Source organism: Trachemys scripta, chromosome 24 (assembly GCF_013100865.1).
Source record: "Trachemys scripta elegans isolate TJP31775 chromosome 24, CAS_Tse_1.0, whole genome shotgun sequence".
NCBI lineage: Eukaryota > Metazoa > Chordata > Testudines > Emydidae > Trachemys > Trachemys scripta.
This window is the reverse complement of record NC_048321.1, coordinates 11,205,504-11,220,996: the sequence shown is the minus strand read 5'-3', so window position 1 is coordinate 11,220,996 and position 15,493 is coordinate 11,205,504. Positions and strand designations below refer to the sequence as shown.

At 49.7% G+C, this 15,493-nt stretch overlaps 1 protein-coding gene across 1 annotated transcript; it reads right to left on the bottom strand.

Annotated features, from left to right (window-relative positions):
- Window positions 1-5,823: 5,823 nt before the first annotated feature.
- On the bottom strand, window positions 5,824-15,053 carry LOC117869596 (CD48 antigen-like). The gene is made up of 4 exons (XM_034756567.1): window positions 14,782-15,053; window positions 9,254-9,559; window positions 7,085-7,348; window positions 5,824-6,094 (listed from the first exon to the last, which is right to left on the bottom strand). The coding sequence occupies exons 1-4, from the start codon at window positions 14,846-14,848 to the stop codon at window positions 6,000-6,002; spliced, it is 732 nt and encodes a 243-aa protein (XP_034612458.1). The 5' UTR covers window positions 14,849-15,053; the 3' UTR covers window positions 5,824-5,999.
- Window positions 15,054-15,493: the final 440 nt, after the last annotated feature.

Sequence of the window (15,493 nt, the reverse complement as noted above, 5' to 3'; positions counted from 1 at the left end):
TCAGCTGACACTGGGCGCAGGGGCCAGGCTGCAGAAGCAGCTATCTAGGGACTCCCAGACCTGGGTTCAAGACCTGGGACATCATTCTGAGCTGGAAGGTTGGCTCTGGAAGCTCCTGAGTTGGGATTAGGCCTGGCCCATCTCTAGTGTTGTGGTTTTCAAAGTGCTGCATGACCACTACCCAATGCTCCAGGTTCTCTAACACAATGCTCCAGGGAGCGGATTGTCATTATCCCAGAGAGAGAAAGCGTCTTGTCCACACGGCAAGTCATCCGGACAGCCTAGACCAGTACACCACTTTGCCTTAGGCTAGGACCATGGCCAACCGTAGAGAAGCCTCTCTCCAGGGCAGATGAGACAGGAGGAAAAGGGGGGAAGGGGGGACTGGAGCTCAGGGGGGGCCCCCAAACTTCTCTAATGTCTGTGTAAATAAGGTCAAATGAGAGGGGGTGGGGCCTGTACCCGGGCCCCAAATTTGTCACAACAGGCCTGCCTCTCGCACATGTTGCCATCTTATGGATCACTTTGGGGGAGGGGGAAACTAGTCCCTAAACACCCACCTTCACATTCTGTCTCAGCTACTTACCTGGCCACCCGTCACCCTAGGACCAGAGCATTTCCCAGTCTCTAACGGTTACCCTAACCCCCACCCCTCCCCGTGAGGCAGGGGAGTGCTGCTATCCCCGTGGTACAGGTGGGGAAACTGAGGCACCAATCGACTCAGAGCATTGCCCAGGGTCACACAGGGAGTGTCTGGTAGAGCGGGGCACTGGACCCAGAGTCGCCGGCTAGTGTCCTAGCCGCTGGGCCATGCTTTTGCATTAGCCATTGAGTAATATCCTTGTGCTACCTGTGTTACCCCCACACACACACACATACACACACACACTGGTCCCTTCTCCCTCCTCTTCTGACCCCCTCCTTCCCCCACTCAATCCTTCTCCCCCCTTCATCCTTATATTGCCCCATAGCAGCCCCACCCCCTAAGCCCTGTTCCCCTGTTTCCCCCCCCACCCCCCGCTGTCTCCCCTTTGCAGTCCCATCCCCACAGCATCCCAAGCCCTGGCTGTCCTGCCCACACAGACAAACTGCCCCCTGGACCTCCCCTATAGGGGGCAGGGACGAGCTGCTGCCAGCCACGCACAGGGCAGGAGGGGAGCAAAGTGGCATTGGCCAGTCTGTCCTCTGCAATGGGAGGAGGGCAGCCTGGAGGATGGGGGAGCAGGAGAGCGATGGATGGAGCGGGAGGGGGGAGATAGGTAGGGACCGGGTGCTCCCAGTGGCCAGAAGCCAGCACCCCAGCACAGCGCCCCCTGGTGGCCCCTCAGGAACTGGCTGGTCCCAAAGGTGTGACATGCCTGGGGGCAAACCAGCATTCTAAGGGTTAATAGGGTCAAACCTCTCCCCCAGGATGAGCAGTTACCATGGCAGTCAGCATCCAGGTATGTCTCACCTGTAACAGGTGACTGAACCATCTCTACTGGGGGCGGGGGATGAAGAGGAGAGGAATCTATTAACCCTCCCCCCCCCCCCAACACACACACAATTTCAGTGCACATTTGTGCACACTCATGTCTAGTGATGTATCCTTGTGAGTCTGGTGATTATTTTTATGGCTCGTTTGTACAACCGTGTTATAGAACAGCTCCCCCCACATCCCCCTCCCTTTGCAGGGCGAATGGAANCCCCCCCCCCCCCCCCCCCCCCAACACACACACAATTTCAGTGCACATTTGTGCACACTCATGTCTAGTGATGTATCCTTGTGAGTCTGGTGATTATTTGTATAGCTCGTTTGTACAACCGTGTTATAGAACAGCTCCCCCCACATCCCCCTCCCTTTGCAGGGCGAATGGAATATTCCAACAGCTTCCTTTCCTCCCCCCCCCCACCCCAACTTCAAAGAGTCTGCACCCCGATATAACCCCTTCCCTGCCAGAGGGAAAGAAGGAGAGAGAAAAAACATCACCTTGCAGGTATTTATCTAAGCATCAGCCTGCATCCAGGAAGGACCAGAAACGGAGGGCCACTGGCATTAAATATGTAAACACATAGGGAAGGAGCAGGACAAAGAGGTTTGGAGCCCAACTGATTGAGAAAATTCAGAACAACAACAAAGACAGGAGTGTGTCTGTGTGGCATCCATGCGTGCATTCCTTAGTGGGGAAAAATACATCAGAACAGGTTGGATAAACACCTGTCTAGGTTTATTAGGTCCTGCCTCAGTGCAGGGACCTGGACTTGATGACCCCCAATTTTTTTTTCTTCAGCAAATCAAAAAAAAAAAATCATTTTTTGAATCAAATGAAACTTATCACACACCCTGAACTGTTTTGTTTTATTTGGAGTTTTTAAAAAACATTTTAAAGAGTTTTTTAAATAAATCTGAGGGAAATTCCACAACATCTTTCGGAAACAACTTGTTCCGACTTTTCCGAGTTTCTTTATTCTTGAGCAAGAATTCACCAACATCAACCAGAATTCCTAAATTGTTTGGTCAGCCCAAATCTGCATTTTTGGTCAAATAGAAGTTATTTGCCTGAAATATTTCACCCAGCTCTGCACTCGAAAGCCTGCAAATGTTCTCGCTGCTGATGTCCATACAACCTTAACTCTTCCCCTGGTCAGTCTGCTTTAGTTTAATTAATTAGATGATTGCATGCTATTATTTCGGCAGCATTGTCTGCCATTCAGGAGGACTTACTGTTACCTTATTCGTGATTCTTTGGAGAACTCCCAGGTCATTATGAAAATGTTCGCTAATCTTGAAAGATTCTTAGTCTTTTCCTGTAAATGGTTAGTCACCTAAAATGTCATCCCAGATACTTCTCTAAGTCAGTTTCAGGTACCTAACCAGAGCGCAGAAATGATACCATGGGACCTAGCAACCAGTCACTAACCGTCAATTAGAAAGAGCTGGAACTGAGCAGTTCCTGAAAACTGCTCATCGAAACCAGCTATTGAATATTTGCATCCAACATGGTGAGGGCAATAGGTAAAGTGCTGCTAACCAATAAAAGAGGCCAATTAAAAGGGTCTAAATTCACAGTCAATGTTATTGTTAGTATGATAGCCGTGTGAGAGGCCACAAGGATGCCCAGGGCCCTGTTGTGCTAGGTGTTATAACCAGGCTGTCCCCGACCTGCAGAGCTTACATAAATCAGTCAGACAAAGTTAGGAGGGGAAACTGAGGCACAGAGTGGTGCAGTGACTTGCCCAAGGTAGGTCAGTGGCAGAGCTGAGACTCTAGATTCTAATTCAGTGCCTGATCCATCTATGTGCAGTTAGGTAGGCAGGGCTCCCTCCCATCTTAGGCACCTACATGTTCCATTGCTTCTGTCCTATCTTTCTTGAGCTGAGGAAAAGTGATCCCCAACTAGATCAGTGACTCCCTTTTTATAACCTTCCAGTCTCCTCTGTCAGGTGACTCCCTTGTCACCCTCAATAGGTGTCTTCACTGCCAGGCAACCTCACCCCGGCTAACCTAGTTTTCCTAGTTTGGAGCCAGTCCGTTGTCGAGCGTGATCACATTTCAACGGGCGAGCACCTAAGTTAAATGACCCCCTACCATTGGGCCACGGCCCCTACCCCCTCCTGTTCCGACATGGAGTTGAAAGGACAACAGAGACGCCAAAAGGCTGCATATTCCATATGGCATTTTCAGCTTGGTAAAGGTACATACAGCGAGTTCGTAACTTCACATCAAAGTCATAAATTAGAGAGATTTCCCCAAAGTATCACAGCAACAAGTAGGGTGACCAGATATCCCGATTTTATAGGGACAGTCCCGATTTTTGGGTCTTTTTCTTATATAGGCTCCTATTACCCCCCCACCCCCTGTCCCGATTTTTCACATTTGCTGTCTGGTCACCCTAGCAACAAGCAAGCCGCGTGAGTTGTGGGCTAAGCTGCCAATGTCACGGTGATGCCATGAGTATTTGTTTGTTTCCTACTCACACTTTCTTTCATGCCTTTGCCCCTTTTGTTACTGTCACAGGGTGTGATTGCCTGGCAGCATCACCCACTTCTGGCTAAATGTGGCATTCCCTGCCTCAGTTTCCCTTCTCAGGAACCCAGTAACTCCACTTCAGGCCTCTTGACTCAATAATACTCTCCACTGAGTGAATTTACTAATAAAAGCTGGTGCCAAATAGTCCAGAACAAACATCTTTAATAAAGCAGAGATTCTCCTGGCATTTGGGGTTGCTCTGAAGCCCTCCCCTTGAGCCCTGTTCCCAGCCTGGGCTACCCCTCAGGCTCTCCTTGCGGCAGGAACCTCCACCCTCCTCCTGGAGCAGGTTAATTCAGGCAGTTGTTAGCTCTCTCCTTAAAACAGGAGTCTGCGCCTCTCCCCTGCTGGGAGGAAGTACGTTGGTCCCCTTCTCCCAGCTCATCCCCAGTTGGGAAGAGAGGGGAGCCTTGCCCTGACCTCACTGCAGGCTTCCCAGCTGTTTCCTTTCTCCCAGGTCCCTCATAATTTGTCACAGGTGTGGCAACTTCCTGGACAAACCCTACTGAATATGAGTGCCAGGGACAAGGCTGCGTGAGAGACAAGAGAGAGGGAGGTACTCTCTTTTATTGGACCCATTTCTGTTGGTGAGAGAGACCAGCTCTCCTGCAGCTCTGGCTTGTATGTGCAATTCCCTCCGGGAAGGGAGGCCACAGCCTCTCCGGGTACTCAGAACAGTGCGGGGTTGTTATGCAAAATCCCTCAGGTTGTAACACCTCTGGGGCTGGAGCACCCACAGGGAAAAATTGGTGGGTGCTCTGCACCCACCAGCAGCTCCCCTCCCTGCCGTCCCCCCCAGCTCACCTCCACCTCCACTCCGCCTCCGCCCCTGCGCATGCCGTGTGCCCGCTTTCCCCCCCTAGCTCCAAGAGCTTGTGCCGCACAACAGCTGTTTCGCGCAGCAAGCGCTGGGAGGGAGAGGTGAGGAGGGGGAACGCAGCGCGCTCAGGGAAGAGGCAGGGCTTGGGCCGGGATTTGGGGAAGGGGTCCAATAGGGACAGGGAGAGGGCGGAGTTGGGGCAGGGACTTTGGGGAAGGGGTTGGAATGGGGAGGGGCAGGGGTAGGGAAAGGGTGGAGTGGGGGGAGGGCGAGGGACGGGGGGGGGGCAAGCACCCAATAGCACCGGGGAAGGTGGGCTCATGGGGGGGCCCCCCACAGTCCCCGAGGGCGCGCGGGGGGGGGGGGGGAACCTAGTGACACAGAGTGTTGGGGTACTTAGGGATTGGCTTGTTTTGAAATAGGATTAGCTGGATTTTGGGCTTATTGTGAAAGTCGGGGGCTTATTTACCACGTGAAAGTTGGCAACTGTGCCCACAACCTGGAGCGGCTGCGCTTTTAAACTGGATTCTCCAGAGCCCAACAAACAAAGGAATAAATAGCCTGAAATTAAACTGATTTAGGGCCTTTGTTCTTATCCAGTAAACAGCCAGGATCCTCCCGCCCCCGGCATCTGCAGAGGTGAGTCTATTATAGCACCAAGTAATGGGCCTTGTCTCCGCAACATCATCTTCCCCTCAGTTCTCTAAGTCCCTGGTTCAATCCCCAGTGTGTTGGCAAGATGGTGGATGGCTGTCAAACGCAGCTATTTCAGGAGTTCATTTTAGTTTTGTGTGTTTCACCAGGCGCTGGGGCGGCTCCAGGCACCAGCGCAGCAAGTGCGTGCCTGGGGCGGCAAGCCGCGGGGGTCAGCCTGCCGGTCGCTGTGAGGGCGGCAGTCAGGCGGCTTTCGGCGGCATGCCAGCGGGAGGTCCGCCGGTCCTGCAGTTTTGGTGGCAATTCGGCGGCGGGGACGCTGAAGGCGCGGCACCGGCGGACCTCCCGCAGGCATGCCGCCGAATCCACGTGACCAGTGGACCACCCGCAGGCGTGCCGCCAAAAGCCGTCTGACTGCCATGCTTGGGGTGGCAAAAACCATAGAGCCGCCTCTGACCAGGCGGAGACAATCGAGGGGTTCGTTGCGTTCCCTGGGCTTCCATGGGAATGACAGCCTTAGACCCAGTTATGGACGAGGAGGAGAAATCCAAACGCCAGGATGGAATCGGCCGTCTTCCGAGCCAGGGACAAGGGCACGGCTGAGTTTTTTTCTGAAATAAGACAAGAGTCTGTTATTTATAGGCCGCGCTGGCTATTTATTAACAATAATACACATGGGCTGCCTTGCCCCTGCCACGGAAAACCCACAGGAGGGGGCAGACTTTGGGGGCAAGGATGAGCAGGGGTCGAAGGAGAGGGGAGCAAGGAGAGGATGCCCAGCGAAACACAGGGAAAGCTGCCCTGTCCCTGGCCTGAGCGCTCCCCCCCCCTCCGTGTCCTCCCGTGGGTGCAGAGAGAGCCCCCCTGCTGCGTCAATCACCAGGATGATGTTTCTCTCCTCTTTGTGCGGACACCCCCAAAACCCAGAGGATCCCCCAGTTATCGACACAGGCTCCCAGAACCTCACTGCTGGCTCCAGAACCCAGTGCCCAGCTGCAATGGCACCGTCCTTGTGGCTAATCCTCTGGGATCCCCCTAGAACACACAGTCTGCACTGCGCCTTCCCCCGGGAGCCTCCCGCTGCATCACTTTGTACCTTGTGCTAACGCAGACACCACACCCTGCACTGGTGCCTCTAATGGCCCCGCTTGGTTGGGCCATCGCCAGGGACTGTCCCCACAACTTCTAGCTCCAAAGCACTGGCCTCGACCCCTTGAACTCAGCCCATCACAGCAGCAGCAGGTGGCTCTCCTGTGTCACAGGCACACACGGCCCTTCCAACCCTGGGCAGCATCACGCCGCATGGCCAGGATCCGTCATCCAACACGCGGCACCCCCAGCAGCACGGCGTTCCCAACCTAGCCCCACGGTGGCTGCAGCTTCACCAGCAACTCACAGCCCAGGGCAGGTCAGCAGAAGACTGCTCTGGGGTCCCCTGTGGGGGAAATACACACTGGGGACCAGCGAACGAGACTCTCCTTCAAAAGTCACCAAAACCACGGCTGCCCTGTTTCAATGGAGACCTAACCCGAGTGGCTGCAGAGGTAGCCTCTACAGCCAGATAGACGCAGCAAGAGAAATGAATGCAAAGTGAATGTTACCATTCCACGTGCAAGGGCTTCTGTAATAGATGAAGCCCGTCTCTTTGCTGGCGGGGTTGCTGACGATGCATTTGTAAGACGCGGCACTTTCTGACTTTAACGCAACGTCCAGTGTGCTGCTATTTTTGCCCACTAAATCCTTTTCATTCTTGCACCAGTGGTAGGTCACTTGGGTGGCATCCACAATGCACGCCAGGGTGACATTGCACCATCCATCTTTGTTGGCCCTGATAGTGAAGTTCACCCTGGGTTTAGGGACGGGCTCTGGAAACAGAGAAAAGAGAAATTCAGCAACAGAGATCTAACCCTGGGCCATATCCTCAGATGATGTAAACTGGTGGTGCTCCAGTGAAAGTGATTTATACCAGCTGGGGATGTTGCCTGTATAGATTTTATACAGAAGGGTCTATTAACTAGACAAATTCAGACTGCAAATAAGGTGTAAAGTTTTAACGGTGAGAGTAATTGACCATTGGAACAATTTACCAAGGGGCGTGGTGCATTCTCCATCACTGACCATTTTAAAATCAAGATGGGACGTTGTTCTAGAAGATCGGCTCTAGGAATTGTTTTGGGGCAGGGCTCCGGCCTGTGTTACCAGGAGGTCAGGCTACATGACCACAATGGTTCCGTCTGGCCTTGGAATCTATGAATGATGCTCATCTAGTCGGACTTCCTGTGTAATGCAGATCAGACAATTTCACCCAGTGGCGCCTGCTTCCAGCCCATTGACCTGTGGCTGGATGAGAGCGTATCGTTTAGAAAGAGGGTCCAACCATGATGTGGAGACCTCAAGTGATGGAGAATCCACCATATGCCTTGGTGAGCTGTGTCAATGGTTCATTTCCATCCCTGTTAAATGCAAACACAAAATGAGACGAAACTTTCTTCTAGCTTCAACTTTCAGCCAGAGGATCTTGTTCTACCTTTATCTGCTAGATTGATAAGAGAGGGCTCTTCACGATCTTCTCTGTGTGTCGGTACTGCTTTAAGAGCGAGTCACCTTTTAACCTTCCCTTTGATAAGCTAACTAGAATAAGCTCATTAAAAAGTTTCCCACTGGAGAGCCTGTTTTCCAGATGTCATCGTTTTCTTTCAGCATTTTGGGGATCATGAAATGCAGCCCTCGTTTGGATCACAGACATTAGATCAACAGTACCAAATTCCCTGTGTATCCCCCCACTCACCTAGCAGAGTGCATGTGACCCTGGGCTCTATCTGGGTGCTTAGATAGCCTCCATCACCCCAGGACCTCTCAGGACTCAGTGACCATATCCTCACGCCCTGAAGCACAGAGAGACCCCTGGCCAGGGCCTTAAGCCAAGATTTTTAAACGTGACTAGTGACTGTGTGTGTCCTTCAATTCTGGATCCCCTGTAGGAGACCGATTTTTAGAGCCCAGATGCTCAGCACTTTCTGAAAATCAGGTCCCTTTAAAGTGTGCCCAGAAAATGGGGCATCCCAAATCCTTAGTCATTTTTGGAAACACTGGACTAAGTGACTAAACCAAATGTCCTGGGTGTCAGTCCAGTGCCTTGGCTACAAGACCATCCTGATTTAGTTGGGGATTGGTCCTGCTTTGAGCAGGGGGTGGGACTAGATGACCTCCTGAGGTCCCTTCCAACCCTGATATTCTATGATTCTATGATCCTTCTTGGCCCTTACCAGCTTAGCCTAGGGGGTTATCAACTCATTTCTTTTATGGAGCCCCCTCCCCCAGTGGTCTGCCTGGTGCTCACTAGCTGGTCTCCCCTGCTTTCTGATGTGTGTGTAGCTGTTCCTCGAAGACGTCTGGGTGGCTCCATTACCCCACCTTCTGCCAGCAGGGCAGCAATTTGCTTTTGCCTCTCTTCCCATTTGGTCCGCTGTGGAAGGTCCCAAAACAGGAATGACATTAAGGTCGGTACCTGACCCCTCCCCTTAAAGCGCCAGCCACAAAGATTCCAGAAAGAGCAGCTCTGGCAATGGAGAATTGGCCCCAGAACCTGAGCTGAGGGTCTGGCCCATTTCCTGGGAGCCTCTTTGGCCCATCCAGGCTGTTAGCTGCTCCTTCCCCTGCCTTGTGGGCGTTTCAGGGTGGGGAGAGAGGAGGGTGCATTATCAGGGCCCTTCTAGCTCCCTGAATCTCACCATCCCTGACCCTGTGCGAAGAGGCTGCTCCCGACTCACCGTACACGTCCAGTCGGAATAATTCATTTGTCTTCTTGCTTAGGTTGTCTTCCACTTCCATCCGGAAGGTGCCGCTGTCTTGCTTCTGCAGCTGGTTAATTTCCAGGGTGTGATTTTCGTAGTAACGCAGTTTATTATGAAAAGAGCCACTGGGATAAGACACTGGCTGATTCCATTTTTTAGTCAGGATCTTTTGGGACTCATTGAACCGCCAGATGATCTGCTGGTAATTCTCTGGGACTGACAGTATGGGGTTTAGATACACCGTGCCACGGACAATCCCATTCACCTGACAGGCCTCGTAAGCTGTCAACAGACAAAAATCAGGGTTGCAATGGGAAGCAAAGGAACAAACATTACTCTTAGTTGTTGGGTGAACTGGGACAAGCTAGCGCAAATGCCCCTCGCTGTGCCTCAGTTTCCCCCTGTAAAATGAGGCACAGGCCAAATGAGGTCTGCCCAGCTAGATGAAAGGACACTGGCCTGTCCCTCAAGTGCAGAGACCAGGGAGACTGGCATGAGGGAGATGCCCATTTCTTGGGGTCGGTGCCCCAAACCGGCATTCGGGAGGGGGACTGGGCTGTTTATCTCCAGGGGCAGGAGTCTGCCATGCTGCTCTCTTATGTTGAAATTATTGGGATAACTTCGGCAGCGAGGTCCTAGAAATATCTGCGGGGGGAGTGGGGAACAGGGATTTAAATGGCAAATATGGTTTCCACAAAAACCAACATTTTCCATGGGAAAAATATTGATTTGGGCTGAACTATTTCTTTGGCGTGTTGGGAAAATCAAAACGGAATGTTTCGCCCTTCATTTGTGTCCAGCTGGGCTAGTGCAGAACCTCACACCCCTGTTCTCTTCCAGCCTACATCTCCCATGATGCACAGCAGCCGTTCATCCCGAGGGGAGTCCCCACAAAGTGCCACGGCTGCAATGAAGCAGCAAGGATGGGACAGGATATTCCTTCTGCCAGGGGAGATTTAACTGATACACCATATTTTCCTCATGTGCTCTAGCAGGTGGATCCTGCCAAGTTTGGCTACACCCTGACAGCACTGCCACCGACTCACTGACTTGGGGCAAGTCACTGCCTCACTCCGTGCCTCAGTTTCCCCCTCTGTATAATGATTCCCAGCGAATTCCCAGCGAGAGCTGGTAAGGTTCAGTTGAGGTTGACATTTGTTGCTCCTTGGTAAGTAAAGTTGCTACAGAAATGCAAAATATTGTTTTTATTTCCAGTGTGGGCTTAGATTGCACCTATTTTTATTTTCTCTCCTGCTCCTAATTTGTTCTCTGGGTTCCTAATCAATAACCAACATACGATGATCTCACCCTTTACATTTCCTGTTCCACCCACCCTCCCCATCTACAAATCGCCCAGAATTAGCAGGAGAGGCTGCTTTATGCTGAGCCACTTCCTGTCCCATCATTTCCTTTCTCAAAGATCATTTCGTCTTTTGAGGGAGTTGGTTGTTTTTCTAAATCATGGTGTGACAGGTTGGGTCACAGAAACCACCTTGGGGCTGCCACCGGATGTGCTGGCACTACCTCTGAGCCCATTTTCCCTGACAGCTTGGGATTTCAGAACCTTGCCTGGTTGTGCCAGACACGCTTGCCTGCTGCAAACACAGATCCAGGTCTGAACCACATCCCCCAAAAGCTGCAGGCTTAACTGAAAACAGCTTAAGAAGTGCTCCTGTCTCCAACACCCAGACACCCAGTTCCCAATGGGATCCAAGCCCCAAATAAATCTGTTTTACTCTGTATAAAGCTTATACAGGGTAACCTCATAAATTGTCCACCCTCTATAAGACTGATAGAGAGATATGCACAGCTGTTTGCTCCCCCCCAGGTATTAATACTTGCACTGGGTTAATTAATAAGTAAAAAGTGATTTTAGTAAATATAAAAAGTAGGATGTAAGTGGTTCCAAGTAATAACAGACAGAACAAAGTAAATTACCGGGCAAAATAAAATAAAACGTGCAAGTCTAAGGCTAATACAGTAAGAAACTAAATGCAGGTAAATCTCACCCTCAGAGATGGTCCAATAAGCTTCTTTTACCGACTAGACTCCTTCTAGTCTGGGTCCAGCAATCCCACACCCCTGTAGTTACTGTCCTTTGTTCCAGTTTCTTTCAGGCATCTCCTTGGGGTGGAGAGGTTATCTCTTGAGCCAGCTGAAGACCAAATGGAGTTTTGGAGTCACATGGGCAAGTCACAGGTCTATGCATGACGCAATTCTCTACAGATTGACGCCATTGCCCACATGTTCGCCACATAATGCTTTATAGAAATATGCTTATGAGGGTAAATATGACATAACTGGAATATGTTTTATGCTAAATCTGCCATGTAACGTATCTTTGCAAAGGTTATGTTCTTCTGCATGTATCCATCCTATCCATATGCATGTATCATTTTTATATCTGAAGTTATGAGCATTGTCTCTATGTTTGTATTTAAAGTGTTTGCTGTAGGAAACACATAAGACAGATTTGGTCAACCTAGTGTGAAGGGGTTATTCAAGTACTTGGGAGTACTTGGAGAACAATGAACCTTGATAGACGCCAATCCACATCTGAGCTTTTCTGGGAATGTCCTGTAGAAAACAGAGTAATGCATGGACATGTGATTTGCCCAGGTGACTCCCAAACTCGATTTTGTAGCTGTGATTCTACACAGGGGGAGAGAGGGGTTTCCACCCACAAGAGAGAGACTGTATAAGCCCCTGGAAACTCCTCCATTTGGTCTTCAGCTGGCTCAAGAGATAACCTCTCCACCCCAAGGAGAAGCCTGAAAGAAACTGGAACAAAGGACAGTAACTACAGGGGTGTGGGATTGCTGGACCCAGACTAGAAGGAGTCTAGTCTGTAAAAGAAACTTATTGGAACATCTCTGAGGGTGAGATTTACCTGCATTTAATTTCTTCCTGTATTAAGGCTTAGACTTGTGTGTTTTATTTTATTTTGCTTGGTAATTTACTTTGTTCTGTCTGATATTACTTGGAAACACTTAAATCCTACTTTCTGTATTTAATAAAATCACTTTTTACTTATTAATTAACCCAGAGTATGTGTTAATACCTGGGGGAGCAAACAGCTGTGCATATCTCTCTCAGTGTTATAGAGGGCGAACAATTTATGAGTTTACTCTGTATAAGCTTTATTTGGATTTATTTGGGGCTTGGATCCCATTGGGAACTGGGTGTCTGGGTGTTGGAGACAGAAGCACTTCTTAAGCTGTTTTCAGTTAAGCCTGCAGCTTTTGGGGGACATGGTTCAGACCTGGATCTGTGTTTGCAGCAGGCAAGCGTGTCTGGCACAACCAGGCAAGGTTCTGAAATCCCAAGCTGTCAGGGAAAACGGGCTCAGAGGTAGTCCCAGCACATCCGGTGGCAGTCCCAGAGGGGTTTCTGTGACCCAACCTGTCACACATGGAAAGAGCATTTTCATGAGTGACAGAAGTAGCGAATCCAGCAGGGCTCATCTTTAGGGTCAGGGATTATCAGCAGTCAGAACTGATGTCTCACACTTGAGCTAAAGCGGTAACTAACTCCATTAGCTAGTAGAAATAGTAGATTGTTACCCCAGCAGCATCAGAGTCGGAGGGGATGGACACACACACACACACAGACAGACACATCAGGTGTGTTAAACACATTCATATTTAGAAGTTGGACCTTTTGAACTGGTAATCTAGCAAACAGAGAGTGCTGTATTCACTGGAGAATGTCTAGAGCACTAGTCTGGGATTCAGGAGACCTGGCTTCTATTCCTGGCTGTCCTGCTAGGTGAAGTCACATCCCTTCTCCATGCCTCAGTTTCTCACACTGTGAAATGGGGACAACGGTACCAAGCACATTGAGATCCATGGGTGAGAAGAGCTAGGGGTGATTGTTTTTATTTTTGCTTCTTGATTGGATCAAGCAAAACGCCCTACACATGACCGCTGCAGATTCTGGGGGAAGTTCAGCTCCTTTCACCACTTTATGGTCTCTTGATTCGCTGTATGTGCTTCACCGTTGCTGCTGTGTTGTAAGCTGCTGCGTGATGATGAGACAGTGGTTTTTGCTGTTTCAACTCAGACTACTAAACTGGACCATCTTCTCCAGTACACAAGAACTACCGTAAAAGGCCATTACTAAGGGCGGGGTGGGAGGGACACCACAAACACCGTGTGACTTCCCATAGACACGTAATGGATGACATAAGGATTAATAAATACACCACCCTTTGCACCAGCATTGAAGGCACTGACACGCCTCTACAAAGTTGGGACTTTCAACTCGCGCCCCTGCCCCACCACCGCCATATTGCCAACTCTGTGCCTCCCAAAATCACGAAGGAGGTCCCTCAAGCATGAGATTGTCTTTTTTTAAATATTAATTTGGGGTTCTTTTTTATGTGCCTGCTGGGTTTAGAACATTTATGGATCATGTTTTCAAGCTTTTCTCCTCAACCACAAGAGCTAGAAAGTTAGCTTTCTTTTTTTTTTTTTTTTAAGTGAGATTCTCACATAAGCACAAGGCTCTGTGAATCCCTATTTCGGAGTAAGTAGAACAAACCCCCTGTCTGATTCCCCTGATCGCTGTAATGCTGTACACAGGAGGAAAAAACAACCCTTTCTGACCAGAAGTGTGGAGTTTGATGGCCCTAATTTCAGTGCGTGCAGGAACAAATGTTGTCAATGATAAAAAATGACGAGCTTCTAAATCCTTGGAGACTCAAATATTCTAGAATCTTTCTCTGGAGCGTTCCAGTCTGTGGGCTGGGGTTAGTTTCCGCCCTTTGATACATGGGCACGGTTCTAACGGACATCAGTGAACAAAGACTAGGCAGGATAAGGAAATGTCAGTGGTCCAGCACCCCAGCTAACTACAGTTAATGAGTTCTAACAATCTCTCTGGAACTTTGATACAGAGACTCGTGTGAGCCCCTTGGCTTTGGTCTCTGTGATGGAAAAAATGAGCTTTCGTTTAAAAAACAAAAACAAAAAATAAGTTTCTAAGCCTGTTCTTGTGATGAGCCTGAAAACTGTAACTTGAAAGGAACAAGGCAGCCATGCTCCACTTAGCAAAGAAATGTCGGCAAAACACTTGATCAGAATTTCAAATTCGGATGAGAAATTTTGATGGGAAGTTTTTGAAAAGTCCCAGCACATTTTTCTTTCCCTTTGATTGTCACCATCTTAGTCACTTCTACAGCCAGAAGCTAAAGGGAACCAACAAGATATCCTCTCCCCCACCTCCAGCCCTCCAAGATAAAACTTATCTCGCACAAGGCAGGGAAGTTTGAGAAAGAATCAAATCACTACACGCGTGCACACACAGCCCAAATCTGAAACCCGGATCCAAAACGGGTGGAGGGATTTTGGAGCGACAGCTCTGCAAAAGAACTTACATTAGAACAGCACCCGCCCATTGCGAAGGATCAGCCTTAGAGACATAAAGAGAAGTGCCAGGATGGCTGGAAGAGGACTGTGAAGCAAGCGCCTTTTTCAAGAGAAAACACAAAATGTTCGTCTTACCTTGTAAGCTGCTGAGCACCACGAGGCACGCAAAGGTTTGAACAGCTGCCGCCATCTTCCCCAGCATCGCGGCAATCGAAATCCTCTAATCAAGTTACGTTGTCAAAGGACCTGATTCTCACTTACACCAGCCATGTAAAAGGGCCTTTATATGGGACCAAATTACAGTACACCTGCATTAAGGGTTTCATGTAAATGAGAGACGGGCCAATCGATTTTAAAACAATTACTTTACCAAGGAAATGCAATCAGACTGGTATGGCCGTCTTCAGTGACTATAAAGAGAGTTAAAAGAAAAAGGAAGTTTGGGTTTTTTTTTTGCAGCATGTGACCAGCCAACCACAGGAACATGAGCTAACACCGGCTTTTGGATAGATACCGGCAGATGTCTGACGACACACATGCCAGAGCAACAAATTGATGAAAAGATGAGCTCATTAATATACTAATCTATAGGAGGACACTCCAACATTAGTAGGGTGAGGAAATACAAACAAGGACGAGGGGAGAAACCCCTACTGAATAGGCATTAGACAGAATGACGTCAGCATAACATATTATAAAAGTTGTATCCCAGCCTGTGAGCAGGAAGAGAGAGCTGTAGCCCTGGAGAGGTGCCCGGCTGATGGCCACTGGTGATGAGGGGGAAGGTGAGGAGGAAGACAAAGGCTAAGATTTCAGGTTGGTCTGCAAGGGAGGGTGCAAGTTTATG

What these genes read in the sequence shown, in the direction of transcription:
- LOC117869596 (XM_034756567.1), bottom strand. Translation starts at nt 14,848, where the DNA reads ATGCTGGGGAAGATGGCGGCAGCTGTTCAAACCTTTGCGTGCCTCGTG. An exon ending in GGTGCTCAGCAGCTTACAAG is followed by an intron (nt 9,560 to 14,781) that starts GTAAGACGAACA and finishes GTCTGTTGACAG; the next exon opens with CTTACGAGGCCTGTCAGGTG. An exon ending in AAGCCCTTGCACGTGGAATG is followed by an intron (nt 6,095 to 7,084) that starts GTAACATTCACT and finishes GTCTTATTTCAG; the next exon opens with AAAAAAACTCAGCCGTGCCC.